This window comes from Notechis scutatus, chromosome Z (genome assembly GCF_049901735.1).
Source record: "Notechis scutatus isolate UNSWTSFEM ecotype Mainland chromosome Z, rNotScu1.2, whole genome shotgun sequence".
Lineage (NCBI taxonomy): Eukaryota > Metazoa > Chordata > Lepidosauria > Squamata > Elapidae > Notechis > Notechis scutatus.
The window spans coordinates 34,509,229-34,529,921 of record NC_142025.1 but is presented as its reverse complement, the minus strand read 5'-3'; the positions used below and the strand labels follow the sequence as shown (position 1 = coordinate 34,529,921).

The window sequence follows — 20,693 nt, the reverse complement described above, 5'->3', positions numbered from 1 at the left end:
ACGCCTCTGCACATGCACGCGTGACCCCATACACCACACGCCTCTGCACATGTGCACGCAACCCCCTCCGCACAGTGCATGCCTCTGTGCATGCGTGCACTTCTCCCACACATGCGTCTCCCCCCACGCATGCGCGACAAGATACCCGACAACCAGCTGGCTGGCGGAGGGGCACGCGCAATGTGCAGTGGGGTTCTTCCGGGTGACTTCTTGCGTGCTGGCAAAAGTGGCTCTGCGTGCCACTTCCAGCAAGCATGCCATAGGTTCGCCATCACAGGTATAGGTGTTATCTGGCTCAATAGTAGAAACCAGAAGAAGGATTTTGGAACCCTACAGGATAATCAGCCAACAGTGAGCCAACAGTGTGCTGCAGCTGCTAAAAAAGCCAATGCAGTCCGAGGCTGCATTAAGAGAGATAAAATCAAGATCACTTGAACTCTTAATGCTACTTTATAATATCTTGGTAAAACCACACTTGAAATACTGTATCCAGTTTTGGTCCCTATACTATAAAAAGGATATGAACTCTGGAAAAGAATAAAGAGAAAAGCAACAAAAATGATTAGGGGACTGGGGGCTAAAACATAAAGACAGTTGCTGGAATTGGGTGTCTAATGTAATGAAAAGGATTAGGGGTGACATAATACAGTGCTGCAATAATGAAGGGGTTGCCCCAAAGACGAGGGAATAATCATTAGAACAACTTGCCTCCAGAAGTTGTGAATGCTCCAATATTGGAACTTTTTAAGAATTTATACAGCCATTTGTCTGAAATGGTATAATTTTTCCCTGTAGGGGTTGGCTAGATGACCCCCAAAGTATCTTCCAATGGTTATTCTTCTGTAATATAAAAAAGCATTTAAAGTGACCGTAAATTTTGAAATATGTGAAACCTAAATCTGATGATAGGAAATTATTTTTAGACTTTGCCTGGAGTGAATGTTTCAGGTCTTTCCCTAGCATGCAACTACTGAATCAACTCCCCCCCCAAAGCTAAAAAGCTTCATTAACGATCTTTTGTTGCTATCGTTCATATAATAAACAGCAAAAAAAAAACCTCTACATTAATTCACAGGCTCTGTTCGTGCAATGGAATAACTATTTAAAGCAAAGTTGTATTCCACCTCCTTTCATTTTAATTTTTGTATCAGTGCTATGGCAACAGGATTTTAATTAAAAATCTCCATCCAAACCTAACAGGAAGACTATTGTATTATTACTCCTACATTATGTAATGTAAGTGGGCTTATTATAAATATCTCTTATTCAGCACCATCACAACTTTGACTGGTTGCTGAATGAGATAGCAATAGCACTTAGACTTATCTACTGCTTCAGTGGTTTACAGCCCTTTCTAAGTGGTTTACAGAGACAGCATATTGCCCCCAACAATCTGGGTCCTCATTTTAACCACCTCGGAAGGGTGGAATAGGGGTTACTTATAAAAATAATGTCAAACAAATTCAATACTTTGGAATTGTTTTCCTTGCCACTGGTTTACAGAAGCCCCAAATTCAATCACCAAGAGGTCAGAAATATACCATCCATTTATTTTGTTTTTTGTTTGCATAGAAGGCATATACTAGGTGGACTAAAATATTTCAAAATAATATCACAACCATTTTATGACTTCCAAATGTCTTCATATAATTTAAAACCATTTGAAATTGTTCAGTCAAGCTTCTTAAGGAAGTTGTTTTTTGTTTTTATTGTTTCTAACCCAGACTTTTAAGCAGAGGCTGGAATAATTCCAATTTAAACCTGTACCAAGTAGCTCGTTAGCTACTGGATCAAGCTAATCTTTAAACCAAAGGTATCTGGTCCCCCCCCCCTTTTTTTTAACTCTTCAAGACAAATTTCAGACTTCCTTGCAGAAACTGTTTAGTGTAGTCCTAAAGAATTGTGGAGTTTCCTCGTGTGGATTCCAATGAGATATGCTTAGGCTAAAGCATTTTCAGGAGAGCCAATTACTGCCTGGAAAGCAATCTAACCATATATTATTCCATTCAATGCAGAAAAAAATAGTGAACTTACTCATTAGAAATACAATATAACTTCTAAAAAATATTGGAAGAGTTTTTACATTTATCTGCTGCAATGCCCTTCCATCATTTTGGAAGGAAGACTCTTGCGATACCTGAGCAATTCTGTCCTTGGAATGAAGGGAAAATTGAAACTTTGGGACTTGTGGTTATGCTACCATTTTAATCTGCCCTCCAAGATAGATGTATTTTCCTCTTCATAAAACAATACCCAAGTAGGACAGAGACTGATTATCATATCTAGCAGACCAGAACATGAGGATTTCGGGCAGTGTTCCCCAGTTTAGAATTCAAGCTATGATTGAATGCAAATGACTTGCATTGAGGCAATACTAAACCCGAAGTTACCATACTCAATATCTCATTTTTTTCTTTCTTAAAAATACATTTCCAATTTATACTATTCTGTACAGGTAAAGAATACCTCTTTGGACTGGCAACTCAGCAAAACGTTGCTAATTGAAACTGCAAGTGTGCTTATAATCTTACTTTACCATTCCTTTGTTTCACAGGCCTGCTTAAATCATAAAAGCAAAGACAGGGCATAAATTTATTTTTTATCACTAGTCGCAATTGTGAATGGTCACTAAATAAGGCAATTGTTAAATAAGAAATACCTGTATTGCTTCTAATTGGCTGGAGTATTGTTGCATTAATCCCAATCAAATCCTAATTACAGCAGATATTGGACTCTTACAAATTAGCCTACTTTTAAATTATGTCTAGTAGATTTATGTATTTATAATAATTTATCTACCTTAACTACTTATGACATTTTTATTATAAATTTTGATTTTATTTTTTCTTTAGTATTTTATATTTTTTAATTCTATGCTAATTATCTAATTGATACTATATTGTACTATTTTTGGGGGGAGTATGTTTTATGCTGGTCTATGATTGAAATAAAAACAGACAAACATACAAAATCAAATGTAGCTACCTTCTAGCCAGGTAGGAAGGAAAAAAGGCTTAATGTCAATCAATGTTTCAACTTACAAAATGTTATAAGTCAAAATATTAAATACTTTTGAAAAATGATCAGAATCAGAATTTAGTAACTGCAATATAAACAGTGTCAATAATAATGTCTGCTTCTATGGATAAACTATGCCTAAAATATACAAAGAATGACAGAAATGGAACAAATTTTATCTGAAAGAGGTAATACAGAATGTAGAACAACAAATGATAGGCCAGGAGAATTATTTGGAAAAGAATCCTTTACCGGATACACAAAATAGATTTATTAAAAATCTCAAAATTTGTGGGAAAAAGAATTGAAGAGAAATAAAATCCTATTTTGACATTTGATTGAATTAAAAATTGTTAGAATATAAAACTGGTTTATTTGATCAAGATAAAAATGTCAATGATTGCTGACACAAGATTGAAAAGTTGATCTCTATTTAACCTTATAGAGCAGTGATGTCACACTCGCAGCCCGCAGCCCAGATGCATCACCTACTAGCCATGTCCATGCCTGGCTTAGGGAAGTGGGGGAGAGTCATATGTCACATGACAAGAGCCTGACACACCTGTTATAGAGGATGAAGTTATTTGTTTATACTTCTTGTAATGAGGATTCAAGTCACTTCTTATATATCCCTTTTATCACATTCTTTTTTCTTCATGCTAGAAAGAAAAAAGCTTTTTCTAAGTTTATGTTTGTATCAGTTTATGCTGTTTATATTATTGTAATTAAATTCTTAATAAAACTATATTTGAAAAATGCTTATATATACATAAACTAATGCTTACAGATATATTTCAAAGTCACTGTGAAAGCTTGGTAGGTAATATCTAAATTTGATAATAAACATAAAATTTAAAGTCACCTCAGACTAATTTTACAACCAATTGCTTAAGCAGATCAAACAAATTGCTCAACTTCTGCTTTATTATCACTGCAAGCTATTAAACTCACAAAGTTTAGTTAACAAAACTATTTACATGTTTAATAGCGTTAAGCTCAAAGGTGCACACAAAGCAGCCTGCCAGTCTCCTCTAATTATAGGAAACTATAAGAGAACTCATCTCTTATCAGTATTAAAATTTCCAAATTAAGTCTTTAGGCATGAAGGCAAATTGATCCCACAATTTTACAATATCAATATTGAGTCATTTGAGTTCGCTTAGGACATTATCAATTTCAGTTCATTCTACTTCTGATGAAGCAAACTTCAGAATCTTGCAGTTGTGTGTTGTGTGTATTTAGAATCATAGTTGTTAGTATAGCCTCTTCTGTAGGCATCTTATAAATAAGAGTAAATATGCAATATATCTGAACTACCAGTCTGTGAATTGCCCTGTTAATTATTCTGTTCCGGCAAGGATTTCCATTTCAACCCCATGAATCAATCAATACATTTTTTTTAAATGGACATAAGCGCTTAAGATCTCTATTCTTTCAGGATTTTTAACCTCTCACTCTTACAAATAAAACAAAGACACATTTATCTGATAGTAGGAACTGAAGTCTTTATTCCATTCAGAGGCATCTGGCAAGTGAAGCTGCATAGGGGGCACATTACAGAGAAGAAATGATCAATACTTTATTGAACACTGAAATCATTTAAAGTATCACTTCCTAGCTATATGAAATACTTCATATTGCCATATCAACTGAAACTAAAAGGCATGATTTTACCATACTAAAGCCTACAAATTTAAAGAAAAATGACAATATTCATGTCAGCAGGTGTAAATGTAGCACTTATTTTGAAAAATAAAGCTATTAAGGAAAACAATCATATCAATTTTTCCCAAAATTAATAATATTGGACTCAGATTTTTAAAAATCATTATGTCCATCTTCTTACTTCAGTAATTGTAAAAGTTCATTATAAGAAAAAAAAAATTCTAAAGTTTAGGTAAAGTATTGTTCCCCCTTCCAAGCCCCCAAGAAACTTGTTTTTCTTTCTTTCTGCTAAACTACAACATATACTTGTATTTTTAAGCCAATTAGTAAAGAAAAATGCAGTAAAATAAAAGAAACTCCCCCCCCAAAAAAACATTTATCTAATCTGTATAATCATAATCTTTGGGCAAATGATCTATTCTATGTAGAAATGCCTCTATTTTCTTATCAATCTAAGAGGTAGATCAACAAAATGGTGAAACAAACTGTTTTTGCTAATTGTGCCCCTCCAAACAGTGCAGCATAGCAGTCTCAATCTTCTCATGCACAGAAACATTACAAACAAAAGGGTCCGAGGTAATAGCATGGCTCGTGCACCCGGGGAGGCATGCACACGCACAGCAGTCTTTATGCACCATGTGTTGCCACATTGTTAAACTGAGGTAGACTGAAGTTTGTGTAGAAACTTGAATGCATATTACCACAATCACAATTCAAATTACATTCTGAAATTAAAGAAAAAATATATAATTTTTCTGTGATCCCTGCTTTTTAGTACATGTTCTTAAGTTTGTGGTTGTTGCAGAATGTGCATAAATGCTGCTGTACCTTGTTTGTAAGCCAAGCTTGAGGTTGTATGAATTTATTTTTATTTTTAAAAAACCCTTCGAAGTGGCTTAGCGTGGCCTTTAATAGAGGATATGTAAACTTAGCCTTTCATTATCTTTCAATAGGATCATCAAACAATGTTGATCTCACCTCCCTCATCCAACACCCAATACAACAACTGAAAAGAGTATGAAGCAATTGCTGGAAAGCAGAGAACCCATGCCTCCAAACTGCTCTAACTGATCAAGCACATTACCAAAAACTCAAGATGAAGCTTGCTCTTTGAAAAAGAACATATAAATGGGCTGCAAATGTTCTAGTATTAGTAGGCAGAGAGTGATGGTCAAAGGCACAAAGGGTTCATGCATTCAATCAAGTAATACAAGAAAAAAAAGTCCAGTTTTAACAGACTTCCTAGTGTTTACCCAGAAGTCCCAGCCTCTTGCCATCACTTCCTTGTTCTGTTCCCAATAACGTACCATCAATTTTTTTAATCCCATCTTAACAGAAAAATAATGGCATTGCTGCAATGAGTATATTGGCATTTGTTTAGGTTAATCTGAACATTCACTGATTCCCTGCCCACCCCCCAAAAAATGATTGTGTTGACACCCTCATATATAATCTGAAACTAATTTTTTTCCATCTCACTCCAGTCAGCCAACAGCTAGAAGTCACCCACAACATTTGTTCCATCTCAATAAATTCTGCAGCACTCCTAGATTATTGGCTGATCAAATTTATCATTTTTTAAAAAAATAAAATGCTCAAAAACTATTAGCTTTATAAAGTATACAAAATACAAAAAAGCAAAAAAAAAAAAAAAAAGGCGAAAAAGGAATAATTTCTTATTTGAGGTATTAAATGCCTGAGGTAGTTTAGTAAAATGCATATTCATCTTTTTATGCCTGGCCAACTTCACTGAAACCTCTTAGTTTATACATGGCAGTATTGTGTATAAATGCAGCCAAAAGGGTTTTTAAGAAAAAGCCACTTGGTTAACATTGGGAGTAACACTTAACCTCTTTGTTAATGCCCTTATCTAAACTCCAGTCCCATCCCCAAATCAAACCTTCCCATTATTTTTGCTTCTTTTACAAGTCAAATAGAAGAGCAATGCCTTTACTTTTATACCAATGAACTCGAAAGAGAAAGCTTCATTAAATCAATGCCTAATATTGCTGGGGAATAGTAAGAACCATGAAAGAAAACTAGCAAGTTTATGTTAAACTGTGAGAATAGAACAAAAGGGAAGTGAAGGGATCCTTAGTTTAAAGCTGGGTTTCAAAAATAAAGAGAGCCTAAAGAATACATTCTCAGAGACAGTATGCCAACAGCGCCTGGTCCTCAAACAAACTGGCTTGGTGAAACTTTTATATATCATTCCAACAGGTGCCCATAACCTGTCCATTACAGTTTAGTCTCTCTCTCTGTGTGTGTGTGTGTGTGTGTGTATCTCTCTCTCTCTTTGGTTTGGCATCTGTCTCTGAAGGGTCTTTTAGTAAATCTTTATTTTCTTCTCTGCTGGGGCTGTCCACTTGGTGCTGTTTTCTGTTGTTGTTGTTGTTGTTGTCTTCTTACCTGAGCCAGTATTTCCTGAATTTTTCGTTGGGCAAGCTATGTGACAGAGAGGAATTGTCATTAGATAATTTAATGCCTTTTTCATCTAACTGCTATCCCATTTCTCAAAAACATTTGAAATTGTGTAACTTTTAATTGTGTAACCCACAGCACATTATGTGTTTGAAATACTTCATCAAGAATGACTACAACTACTGTTCCAATTCTTAAACCCATTTTTGGACAAGTTAAAAAAAATAGTAAATAAAAAAGAAACCACCTAAATAAGAAATTCATATACCACCACATTGTCAAAGTGAGCCTTGCTAGACAAAACAGGAGGGCAAGAAAGATTTTCATGATTTAAAATAACCCATTGGCATTTACACATAGATCGCTACTTTAAAAAACTTTTTAAAACTCCCTTTTCTAAAAGGTACTTCAAAAGAAAATGCAAAAATTAGTATACAGGTAATCCTCAATTTACAACCATTTACAACAATTAACACATGGGAAGTGTGACCCTGGTGTTTAGCACCAATCTCATGTTCTGCCCCCTTGCACTGACCTCATTTACCTAGTCAGCAGATCTGTGATGGCCCTGTCTTAGGCTGCTGCTTTTAAATCAGGCTGCAATAAGACTAAGCCTTATTGCCGATTTGATCCTCGAAGAGAAGGCTGATCTGGCTTGAGGGAGGCATTCCCCTCATAGAATGTGCCCAGTGGGTTATCGAATATGGCACCACTCTAAACTTCTAGTGGCTGTTGTTACTAGAGAACCTCTAGTAGCCTCCGGGGACACTGGTCCACAAGTGCCTGGCTGTGAGACCCTTTAGGTTGGGCTCAAGGATCAGGTAGGATTGCTGCTGCTGTACCAGCCTCCCTGCTGCATGACAGCTTCCCTACCGTGGACCTCACCACGGGGTTGGTGGTGGAATTCCCCAGGCTTATAGTACTGGGGGATTTCAACCTGCTATCCCTGGAGGCGGAGGTAGCCCAAGATTTCATGGAAACCATCACTTCTATGGGCCTGTCCCAGGTCATCCAGGGACCGATAGGAATAGTGGTCATACACCCGATTTGGTGTTCTTGTCAGAGCAGTGCCTATGTGACCTGGAATTGGTGGGCCTGTCCTTGGTCCTCTTGTCATGGTCGGATCACAGTCTGATGGCAATGAGTTTCATAAGAGCTGTAACCCACTGCAGGGAGGCAGGACCCATTAGATTGGGTCGCATTGACTAATGGACCTGGATACGTTCCAGGAGTTTGGGGTTATAGCTGGGGGTTATTACTGTACAGTACAGCCGAGCTTAGTCACCGTTTGGAATAGGAACGTGACTGAGACTCTGGATAGAATTGCACCCATGCGACCTCTCTTCACACATAGACCTCTCTGTGCACCATGGCATACAGAGGAAGTGAGAGGAATGAAACACATGAGAAGTTTTCTAGAGCACCACTGGCAGAAGACAAGGGATGAACTTGATCAAACATGGGTAAGAACTGCTATTAAGGCCTATCTTGAGGCAATTTGTGTGCCGAAGTGTAAATACCTCTCCACACTAATTGCGCGTGCAGATAATCACCCAGTGACCCTCTTTAAGGTGAGCCACATCCTCCTGAGGAAGGAGGAGATTGAGGTCCACCTGAAGGGGCATGCTGAGGAATTTGAGAATTTTCTGGAAGACAAAATCGCTTGACTTCATTCCCAGTTAGATGCTGGCATGGTTGTTGGTCCGGTGGAAGCTCCCAAGGTAGGTTCTTGCCCTGTTATCTGGGAACAGTTTGACCATGTTGCTCCTGAGGAAGTGGACAGGATCATAGGGAGTATGCATGCAAGCACCTGTGTTTTAGACCCACGTCCCTCCTGGCTTGTGAAAGCTTCCATACAGGTGACAGCTGTATGTCTCAGCCCATGGTGAGTTAAGTGTTGTTGTGTCCTCCCTCTCACAGTGCTTGGAGGCTGTTAGGGGTAGGATGGGAGCAATGGGTTGAAACTAAACCCTTGCCAAGTAGCTCTGGGTTTGGGGTTCGTTGGTTCAGGGAGAATTGCCACCTTTGGTCTTGGATGGGGTGGCACCACCCCAAACCAACCCTGTGTGCAATCTGGGGACTCTCCTGGACTCACGGCTCCTGCTTGAAGAGCAGGTGGTGGTCATGGCTAGGAGGGCCTTAGTGCAACTGCGGGTTGTGCGCCAATTACACCCTTTCCTGGAACAACAATCCCTACTTACAGTCATTCATGCTCTACTCACTTCACATCTTGACTACTGCAATGCACTCTACATGCGACTGCCCTTGAAGAGCATCCAGAAGCTCCAGCTGGTGCCAAATGCAACAGCGCTCATGGTTTTGTGCAGATCCCAGTGTGCACATGTATCACCTCTCCTGCAGGAGCTGTACTGGCTGCCGATTTGCTTCCAGGTGCAATTCAAGTTGCTGGTTGTCACCTTTAAAACCCTTCATGGCTTGGGACCAGGTTATCTGAGGGACCATCTCTTGTGGGTCACATCTACCCAACTCATCAGAGCGGGGAGGCAGGGAATGCTGCAGGTTTCATCCCCGTGGAAGATACACCTGGTAGGACCCAAAAGAAGGGCCTTCTCCATGGTGGTTCCCTCTCTCTAGATCAGGGGTGGCCAACCTTTTAGACCTCAGGGACCACCAAACTCATAATTTTAGATCCCAGGGACCACTAACTGGTTCTGTGGGCATGGCCTAATTTGTGGGTGTGGCTTGGTGGTCATGTGACTGGCTGGGCATGGCTTTTATGTAAATATTATAAATATATAAATATAGATTTTTTTAATAAAAAAAGAGAAATTTTTACCCAAAATCAGCAAAGCAGGCAGGCAGATTGAGTTGCTCACAGATTCAGATTCATTCAGAAATCTATCTGCCATTGGCTAGCTCAGTCTGTCACACAAAATTTGCTTGCAAGCAAACTCACAAAATTAACTCACCGTGTATGTAAATATTGAATTTTTTATAAAAAAAAGCAACTTTTATCCAAAATCAGGCAAAGCAGCCAGATTGAATTGTTCACAGAATTATTCAGTGATCTATCTGCCATCGGCTAGCTCAGTCTCTCAAATTTGCTTGCCGTGAGTCTGCACTGAATTTGCTTGCAAGCAAACCTTCAGTCCTAAGGGAGGTTCGGCTGTGCTTAGCTAGAAAGCAAGAAATCCAACCATTTCAATCCAAATCTCCCGGCACAGCAGAACAGATGACGGTCGGAAAAAGGAAAAATAGCAACTTAGCAGACAAGTTTACTGAGTAAGGAGTGAGTGGGTGGGGAGGGTTCCTGTGGCCATGTGGGCTGAGTAGCCTTGTGTTTCTGCACAGCCTGGGTTAATTGCTTTGGGGAGGTGCTCTGGGGGTGAGATTTCTCTGCGGTCCACCAAAATTTTCTTACGGCCCACCAGTGGGCTGCGGCTCACCAGTTGGCGACCGCTGCTCTAGATCATCATTCCACCAGAGATTAGAATGGCCCCAACCTAATACTCTTCCGGAAGGTGCTAAAGACCTGGTTCTGCCAGCGGGCCTAGGGAACCCAGAGCAGGATGGAGCCCATTAAATGACTCGTGATCTGCTGTTGCCAGGGTGAGGGATGGACGGTGATATTATATGATATTATTATATCATTCTTTTCATTAATTTTGTTTTAAATGAGGTTTTATATTTTGTAAGCCGTCTTGAGTCGCCATGGACAAATAGGCAGCAATATAAGTTCAATAGATAGATAGATGATAGATAGATAGATAGATAGATAGATAGATAGATAGATAGATAGAGATAGATAGACAGATAAATTTGAAGTTATATGGATCTGAAAAAGTGATGGCTCATCCTTATAACCACTGCAACATCCCCAGTCATGTAATTGCAATTTGGGCACTTTAGATTGCATTTATGTGGGTCCGATCATGATTTTGTTAAAGACCGTATCACTTAGTGATCAAAATTCTGGTCCCAATTGCGGTTGTTAAGTCAAGAACTACCTGTAATGGGAAATGCAATTGAGATTGTAATTATTGAACAATGAAAAAGTGAAAGAATTCTATTTCAAACAGAAACTTCCACTAACCTGGCATGCATAGAAATGACCAGTAATTTTCACAACCACCTGATCATTTTCATCTGGTGTCTGATCACGAGGAACAACAACTTCTGCACTTGTTAAATTCTGAAGCTCATTTACCTGTTTAAAAAAAAAAAGTAAAATTATTGCATTGGCTTTTCAAATCTTGTAACTGAGACCTACATGTGGATATTTTCAAGAAAATAGATGTAAAAAATGTGGAAGTAAAAAGGTTTGCAAGAAAGGTGAATCAATATAGACTCTGGATAGCATACAATAAAGTAAAAGAACCATACAAACTAGAATAAACTCATCACTGAAATTCCATAAATGGTTCCCAGAAGAATGAAAACTCAAGTAAAAACAATTGTGTTGTTGTAACACTTTTATGAATTGTCAGGAGGGAACAAATTTCTTAAAATTGCACTACAATATAGGATGTTCCAAAGTACAGGGATAGCAACAAAGGTCTGCCTAGTCCATCTGAAGATCCCAAAAATTACTTCAGGCTGTAAGGAGCTGGACAAGACAGAGCAACTGTCCAATTGATTCTCTTACTTCCTTTTACACTCACTATGTATGGGGTCGCCTTCCATATGAAGGAGGTAGTCTGTAACTAATGGGGTCTTTCTGGATTGTGCCTCCTTCAATAGGTGGAACTTTGGCTGGTATTCCTGTGGTAGCCCTTTTCAGAGCAGTAATAAATAATTTTATGATGTTATGTTATTTTGATTGGAATTTGTCACCCAGAATCTATAAAGGACAGGACACATACATGGCAGCTAGGAAATAAGTACACAAACATGCAAGCAGGCTTGTTAGCTAGCTTTGGGAGAGGAAAGTCTGTTCCTCGGCCTCAAATCAGACATTTTTGTTTTATAAAATACTTTTCCATGTTCTAATACTTGCCGTTTTGCCACCTTTACCAATAACTCTACCAGCAGCATAGGATGGCACTTTTATATGTGCTTCAAGTTTCACTTCTTCTTTAGGTCCAAAGAAATTTTCTTCCTTAAGTTTCCCATAGATTCTCCCTTGGGCCTTTAAGTAAAAAAAAAAAATTAAATAAAAATAAGTCAATATTACCAAACACTAAATTCCAGAACATAGTACATAAAGATAAGATTATGGGTTTTTTTTCATCATTCCAGCCTTTTCATTTTCCAATATCAAACAACATAAATAAATCCCAAGCCTTAAGAAGTTTTAAATAATTCCCCCCCACCAACTAGCTCAAGAATATTAGAATGTGATTTCCTATAAGGATAATGGAACATTGGAGCAGATTTTCCAGAGATTAATCTGCAAGCAGCCAATGGCACAGTGATCAATAGAATATGCCTCTCAATATTTTTTAAAATCACCTTTTGGGAAGATATAATCTCCAATTTGAATGTTACAACAAAAAATGCCCAGTAATAAATATTAAAAGTTATCCATAAGTGAAGAAATATGGGCACATTTTGCTTCATACATAACATATCCGAAACTTTAATTAATTCCAAACCATTGGTTGCCTCAGGCAACTGTTTGAAATGTAGAAAAATCCTTCATATCTTACTATTGTATTAAAGACTTTATATGGCCTTTATTTAACAGAATCAAATTATGCAATTTTGGCACTGTTGTCATCTTTTAACAGAATTAAGTTCTCCAATTATCCTCAACATTTACACCTTTAAAATCACAATGGCAGTTTTAGTTTACCGTGCAACATTTTTGTACTTATAAGCAGCTTAGTAGTGTCTGATTATCTAACTCAAGCAGAATGTTGAAACTGTGTTCAGAAATGTAGTAATGCCCAGCTTTTTTGGGTATCCAAAATGCTATAGTTAGAGATAGCCATTGTTTCTCTATCCCAGGTACAGGAAAACTTCTCAGCAGTTGAGAGCCTTTCTGATGGCCAGAGAGTTTTCCTTCCCATGATCTAGAAATGAAATGAAATCACATATTTGATAATTTGTCACAAATGTTAGGTTGATGATTGGGAGGGTACGGAAGACTGCAAAAGAGGGTGACATGTTATTTGCATATCTTTGCGCTATAAACAAACAAAAAAACATTAGAAACTATAAAATGTTACCTTGAATTGTGCCTCAGGGGGTCCAGTAATTATCACCATTCTCAATTTGGCATCTGGTCCTTCAGGAGGTGCTATCTGGAATGTACGTGATATATTTAAGATATTATTAGATCCTTTTCTATTCCCTGGACTCTAACAAAATCAATCAATGTTTATTACGGCCACTGATCAGCACTACAAATAAAAAGCATTAAAAATAAAAGACACAATAATACATTACGATTCATGGTGGATTATCAGTGGGCAGTCAGAGTCTGCTTAATTCTACATACAGCAAAACAGAATTTGGCCACATTCAGAGAAACTATTTATATTGATCTGACAACTGTAGTATGTAAGAGAGATCAGTATTTCCTGGATATTTTATTACATAATGTGTTATAAGTTGAGGCCATGAGTCCTTATAGAAGATGTAATATAGCAGGATCTGAGCTATAGTTTCAATGGCCCTTTGTCCACAGGGGCAGAGTCTCAGCTAATATGGCACTTTTTTTTTGTATTAGGCATCCAAAACTGTTGTGGGAAGTGCATTGTAGCATGCTGAAGTTAATGGCTTTCTGATTTTGGGGATGGTTATTTGACTAACGTGCTGCTTTAAAGGGAAATAAAATCACTTTAAAAAACACACTTATTTTAATTCTAAAAACATTGGTTAAAAACCTTTTCATGAGAGTGGGCATCCAGGTAAGATTCAATGGTGGACCAGATGTCCCCAAACAAGCAGAGATGTGTGATTGTGGCAGCGAACAGCAGTCAGCATTGATTTATAGCTGGTAGTTTTTCCAGATAAAGAACTAACAAATTGTCCACCTGCCCCCTGGACCGCTGTTTATCATGAGGAGATGGAAGGTTTTCTTGAGAGTAGAATGGCAGAAGGTCAAGGAAGAAAGTATGCTTCCTTATACAAGCCACAGCCTTTTAAGGGATAACAAACTCTCAAACCTTCAGTTTTGAATATAACCAATTGAAGCTTTTGAAAACAGTGGGACAAAGAAAACAACTTTCAGTGATTCTCAACTTTCTTTCTGAATTATAGAAACTAAAGCAAAAAATGAAATATTTTTAACAGAATTTAAAACAACAGCAGAGTTTAACAAGATTTTGACTAAGTTATAAAAATATAAAGAGGACTGTACAAATTTAAAAGATCTCGGCTCTTTCGCCCCAGCAAGAGCTATGTTTCTGCTCGCTTTCTTTTCCTGTGCCTTTCCCGGGCAGCGATGGCTGGGGCGGAGGGGGGGCAACAGCAGAGGCGTCAGGGCTTCCTCCCCCACAGCAAGCTGGGCCTGGAGGAGTGCACAGAGTTGTGGGCGAGCACCAGGTCAGAAGATGTGCTCCGACATCGCTTCAACATGCGTTTCCAGGACACCCTTCCTCTGTCCTGAAGTAGGATTGAGTGGGGGGAAGAGAGCAGGGGGAAGGATGGAGGGAAGGAGAAGCCTGGCTAGCTTTCCTTTAGCGTGGGGTAGGGGGAAGATACGCTCTACAATACGCCCTACATGGCCTGTCCGCTGCTCCCGCTGTACCTTGCACAGCACAGTGAAAGCACGCTTCACAATGGGGGAGACTGGATCCCCTCCTCCTCCTGGAGTCCATTACAACACAATGTGACCCTGCTCTACTTGCCCCTGGCAACTCTCTCTCTCGGGGCAGAGAGCAGGTAAAGCGTCCAGCACCAACAAAGCCAGAAGTAGACACCCACCATTTCCCGCCAATCAGGCAGTGAGAGAGAGACAGAGAGAGGGAGACAGATTTGGCTTGGTTTGTCTCTGTCTGCTCTCCTCTCTCTCCGCCTTGTCCACTTCTGCAAGAATTCAGCAGATACTGCCTTGGTGATGGGTGTGGGGAGTTTTGTTCCATACTTTGCCTGCCAAGCATCTTTGGAGACACCCAGGGACTATATTTTCTGGCCACTTTGGACCAAGTTGCATATGCGTGCTTGTATGAGTGTGCTGCTGCTTGGGATAATGCTTCTCTGAAGTGCATGCGGTGATTTAAGCCTGGCAACACAAGGTTTATTTTTGTATCTTTCTAGAAACAGAGAGAACATGGTCAAATTTCATTACAGTTATTCCCTGGGTGTTTAGATTGGGAAGTGGAGAGTGGGAGGGAAGGAGGGAGGGAGGGAGGGAGGGAGGGAGGGAGGGAGAGAGAAAGAAAGAAAGAAAGAAAGAAAGAAAGAAAGAAAGAAAGAAAGAAAGAAAGAAAGAAAGAAAGAAAGAAAGAAAGAAAGAAAGAAAGAAAGAAAGAAAGAAAGATGAGAGAGAGGGAGATAGACAGGGAGAAAGAGAGATGGGAGGGAGGGAGGGAAGGAAGGGGGGGAGGGCGAGAGAAAAAAAGGAAGATGAAAGAAAGAGATGAGATAGCACGAGATAGACAGAGAGGGAGAAAGATGAGAGGCAGGGAGGAAAGGGAGGCAGGGAAGGAGGGAGGGAGGCAGGCAGAAAGAGAGGGTGGGGGGTAGATACTTATTTCCCATAGAAAAGAAAACATGGGGAGCCACAAAACCTGGGTAGGCATGGTTGGGGGGGGGGTCATGTGACTGGGTGGGAGTGAGTGATGTCAAACTGGCCACACCCACCCAGGTTTTGTGGCTCCCCGTGTGTTCTTTTCTTTGGAAAATGGGTCCAAGTGGCTCTCTGAGTATTTAAGGTTGCAGATCACTGGATTAGAGAAAAGTTAATAAGTACATTTATTAATGACTGGAATTTCCTTATAAACTGTTTTGTTGGACAAAGAAAAAGAAAAAAATGATTTATAGGTTTGATTAGAAAGGACTGACTATGGATAGAAGGAAATTATGTTGTACTGTTAAAGAGGGGGGATAAAATATAAATCTACTTACAACTGTTGTTAAGAAGACTGCAAAATCCAAATCTCAAGGGGTACAGACAAAGAAACTTGCCCTGGCTTGTCCAACAGGTTCTCAGCTCAGCCCTAAGAAATCTGAGACCAGTGCTAAGAGCTGTTATATATTTCTGGGCTGGGGGTAAAAAAAAGTGCCAAACAACTGTCCGGATATCTCTAGGGAGTCAATGCTGCTAAAACTTTTATTCAAAATTGCAATCTTTTTGAGACATAGGGACTAGTCAGATACAGCTTGCTGGAGAAAGTGGTTGAATCTATCTCTAGGGTAAAGCAAAAGTGATAGGCAGACTTGAGAACAAGATATGCTAGTGTGCTCTTTCAAGGAATTTGTGATTTTTTTATATATTATATTTTGTGCTAACTTACAGGTATTGTGCCATCCTAAGTTTGTTGAGCCTCAGATCCTGTCCATCCTAGATTCATGACCTAGCCTTTTCAGAATATTTTATGGGAGAGTTATGTTTGGAACAAAGTCCTCCAATCAGTATGATCAATGGTCAAGAAAGGGAACAAATTTGGAGAGAGTCTGGCTTTTTACTACAATATGCTACACGAAGACTCTTGTTTGTCCAGAAAGAGCCAGATCTGTGCCTCAGGAAACAGGAGAGTGGGAATCCCCATTGAATCTAGCTTAACAGTTGAAAGCATATGGAATCAATCGGACAAATACACTTAGCTCAATATAAAGTATCACCAGGGATTTTTTTTACATTCATTGTGATTACTGTTATTTATGTTGACCAAGATTTCCAAGAACATTACATGATTTTTCTCACACAATCAGTTGTGGTCATTTTATTCCAGAGAATACCTGAAAGTTTAAACAAGTGGAAAGTGCATCTATATAACTTTATATGACCAGAAGCTATTTTCTTTCTCTTTTATATTTATATTTCTTTCTTTGTACTTTTTCACATACTTCCTCTTTACTTTTCTTACTTTTGTCTTTCAAAATCTGCATTGTTTTTATTCATAAAATTTCTTTAATAAAATTATTTTTAAAATATGTTTATGGATTTTTACAGTACAGCTATTAGTAACAGTCTTTCTAAGGTACTTCTTCATTTGAATCAAACATATCTTTATATAAATATACATCCTGCTATCAGACATCTACCATTTTGGTACTAGCTTTTCTTTAATCAGCAAAGAGCAGACATGCCTGAACTTGAACTATGTGAAATGAACTGAAGTCTAGGCAAATGGACTTCTCAAATAGTAAACCATTTGCTTGTCTTGTTTTGAATTAAACATTAAAAGTTGTGTGGAAACAATTAAGCTGTACTTCAAAAACATGGCCTAAAGGTTTCATGCTAAGAACAATTATCTAAAAGTCTCGACCACCAAGACGGTTTTTTAAAACAACTTCTATTTCACCTCTCAAATAACTTTTTAAAATATTCTTGTAATTATCTTGTCTCTAAATGAGCCAGGAATACCCATTCTAGAAACAGGAAGTACCAGTTTTTGCTTGATATGCAAGGCATGGAGTCTAAGGTAGCCACAGAAGAGGGCCTGTAAAAACTTGATCGTAAGAGTCAAGAAGACAGTGGTATAAATAACTTACATTACCTTAATAGATGCACCTGCAAAACGAGAAAGTTGCTTGATGTGCTGCCCTTGCTTGCCAATAATGGCTCCCACTGCTAAGGCTGGTATGAAGAGATGCACTGTTTCAGATTCTGGTTGTTGCTGGAATGCAAAATCAAAGAAAACACAGGCAGGCTATGAACAACCACAAGGCTAAATTACTCTTAAGACAAGATTATACCTACAAACATTAGGTTTAAAAAACATAAATAAATATACAATTTAAATCAAAGACATAACGGAGAGGGATAATTACAGACAAAAACACACAAATCATTAACTTCAAAAAAGCAGTGGTTAAAATGAAGGGTGGGCAGTAAATTCAGAATATATGCAGTAAAAATATTTAAAATAGCTGCAGCCTTTTCAATAGAGAATTTTATCAGTTTTTGCTAATGTCTTTCACATGTTTCATGTTTTTTTTAATATAATTTTTATAAAGGCCATAACAGTTGTGATTGATTAATGTCTTTATATGGCTGTCCGTCTCACAAGATGTCACTCTGGGCAGAAACAGTTAAAAAAAAGGTATAAAAACTGTAAACATTCCAAACACAATTACATTAAAGCACATAAATACATACACACACACACACACATAATTCGATCAGCAGCAGAGCCACATTAAACTCTTTTATCAATTCTATGTGATTTATAAGAACACTTTTTAAAGGAATTAAATGTCACTAAGAATTCCAATGATACAAATTGCAAATTCCATATTAAAGTTTAAGATTTTCAAGAGATCTTTAATAATTTACATAATGCTAGGACACTCCCCTGATTTTTAAAAAAGCCCATATACACCATTTTTCAAATATTATTAATGGATATAAGAAAACCTAAAGACCATCCTGAATTTGGTTTATTTAAAACCAAGGGTGAGATTTTAACCATTCTTTGCACAGCAAATATATTCAGGCATAAGGGTTTTACTTTATAATCAAGTCTGATTTTATTTTTATTATAAAATTTAATCAAGACCATTTTTGGTATACTTAAATACTTGTTTTATCATTTTACAAGTTTTTCAAATGGATGAACCTATTCATCTGTAGTAAATTAAAACAGCTGTTCTACCAGTATTAAGATCAAATGCATGGCATTTAATTTTTATCTTTTTAATAGGTATGTTGCATTTCTTTGTGTCAAAGAGAAACAAGTAATCAACCTTTACAATCAACAAAGCTGTTTTAGAAAAACGACTGAAAGACTAACTATAGAAATAACCATCCTTAACAATATCTCACCAAAAGACTACTTATATAAACACAGGAAAATGAAAAGAAAGTGTCACATATACATTTTTTGTCTCTAACAAAACCTATGCAAATGCTAACAATACTTTTAACGATTTAATCTTTGCATTAAAAAATCCTTGATTCAGTACCTGGCATCTGTAGCTATAGGAGAGAAAATGGCAGAACTAGGGGAAGGAATAAAAGTTTTGAGTTATTATGTAGCCACAAAGTCCAACTCCTTTTGATAGCGACGGACCCTTATTTAATGCTAACCACTATTGATTGTTGGTTGAGAAGCTTCTGGTGCAACATATTCCTTTTTTAAAAGCAATAAATCACATATGGGCTTGGATTTTAGGGCAGTCAGAAATCGAGAAAGCTGCCAACAGTCATTTTAAATAATGGCTGTCCTGATTAGAAAATTCTGGAAACTAAAGTTCAAATTCAGGAAAACTAGAGAAGATCACATGAACTAGATAACTCATCTTCTTCAGCATAAGAGAGTTTCTTGTGTTTTCTTTAACCCAAATCATGTTTATTGGAAGTCATTTCTCCCAAGAGAAATGAGAGCACAATATAATCCCAAACAAAAGTACCTTATACAAGATACACTGAACCATAACATTCTTGCCATAATGACATAACTCCTGGACTACTTTCCTGGAACTCTTTGTTGGACTCTCTGACTCTCTCTCTCTCTCTCTCTCTCTCTCACACACACACACACACACACACAAACAAACACATTACAAACACTAAAATTAAAGGACCCTGATCATATTGTTTTAAACAAACAACTTCAATGTGCAAGACAAAGGAGTATGGCTAGGCTATAATGGAAAATAACTGTTGTACATTCCAATAGGACAGTGATAAACATTATAATTTTCAAATGGTAATAAACTTATCAGAATAATGGAATAATAAAATGGGATGGGATCGTGGAGATCTTCTAGGTTAACCCCCCTGCTCAGGCAGTAAATCCTATAACCCTATGGTATAGGGCTGTCCAGTCTCTTCTTAAAAGCCTCCAGTGATGAAGTACCTACAACTTCTGAAGTGAAGCTGTTCCACTGATTAATTGTTCTCACTGTTAAGAAATTTCTCCTTAGTTCTAAGTTGCTTCTTTCCAGGATTAGTTTCTATCCATTGTTTCTTGTCTTGCCTTCTGATCCTTTGGAAAATAGGTTGACCCTCTCTTCTTTGTGGCAGCCCCTCAAATATTGAAACACTTCTATCATGTCACTCCTAGTCCTTTTCATTAGACTGCAAAAACCCAATTCCTGCAATCGTTCTTCATAAGTTTAGTCTCCAGCCCACTAATATCTTTGTTATTCTCTTCTGTACTCTTTTCAGAGTCTCAACATTGTTGTTTTTTATAACATAGTGACGAAAGCTGGCTGCAGTATTCTAAGTGTGGTCTTACCACGGCATTATAAAGCGGTATTAATATTTCACGTGATCTTGATTGTTTGCCTCTGTTAATGCATCCTAGGACTCATTGGCTTTTTTGCTGGCTCATATTTGATTATTCTTTAACAAGATGTATATGAATAAGAATTATGCTCTCATAAAAACCAATTTTTCTTGATTTATTTCTGGTTTCAGATACTTTCTTTTGATATATATATTCGCTAAATATTCTATGAATTGTCATTTTCTTTATATGCTGTGCTATTCTAATTCAAGATTTTAATATTATAAAATGTCATCCTAGATATTTTCATTAAATTGGAAAACTAACATATCTGTCATGCAA

The 20,693-nt window shown here is 37.8% G+C and overlaps 1 protein-coding gene across 2 annotated transcripts in view; it reads right to left on the bottom strand.

Moving 5' to 3' along the window:
* Nucleotides 1–4,497: 4,497 nt before the first annotated feature.
* The window catches only part of IGF2BP3 (insulin like growth factor 2 mRNA binding protein 3), a 77,776-nt gene continuing 61,580 nt past the window's right edge, over nucleotides 4,498–20,693 (bottom strand). For both annotated transcript variants that reach the window (XM_087946410.1, XM_087946411.1), the window contains 5 exons: nucleotides 17,676–17,795; nucleotides 13,236–13,310; nucleotides 12,062–12,193; nucleotides 11,159–11,272; nucleotides 4,498–7,128 (listed from right to left, as the gene is read on the bottom strand). In XM_087946410.1, coding sequence (XP_087802536.1) covers nucleotides 7,021–7,128; nucleotides 11,159–11,272; nucleotides 12,062–12,193; nucleotides 13,236–13,310; nucleotides 17,676–17,795 — 549 coding nt within the window. In that variant the 3' untranslated portion in view covers nucleotides 4,498–7,020. The remainder of the gene's footprint in view (nucleotides 7,129–11,158; nucleotides 11,273–12,061; nucleotides 12,194–13,235; nucleotides 13,311–17,675; nucleotides 17,796–20,693) is intronic.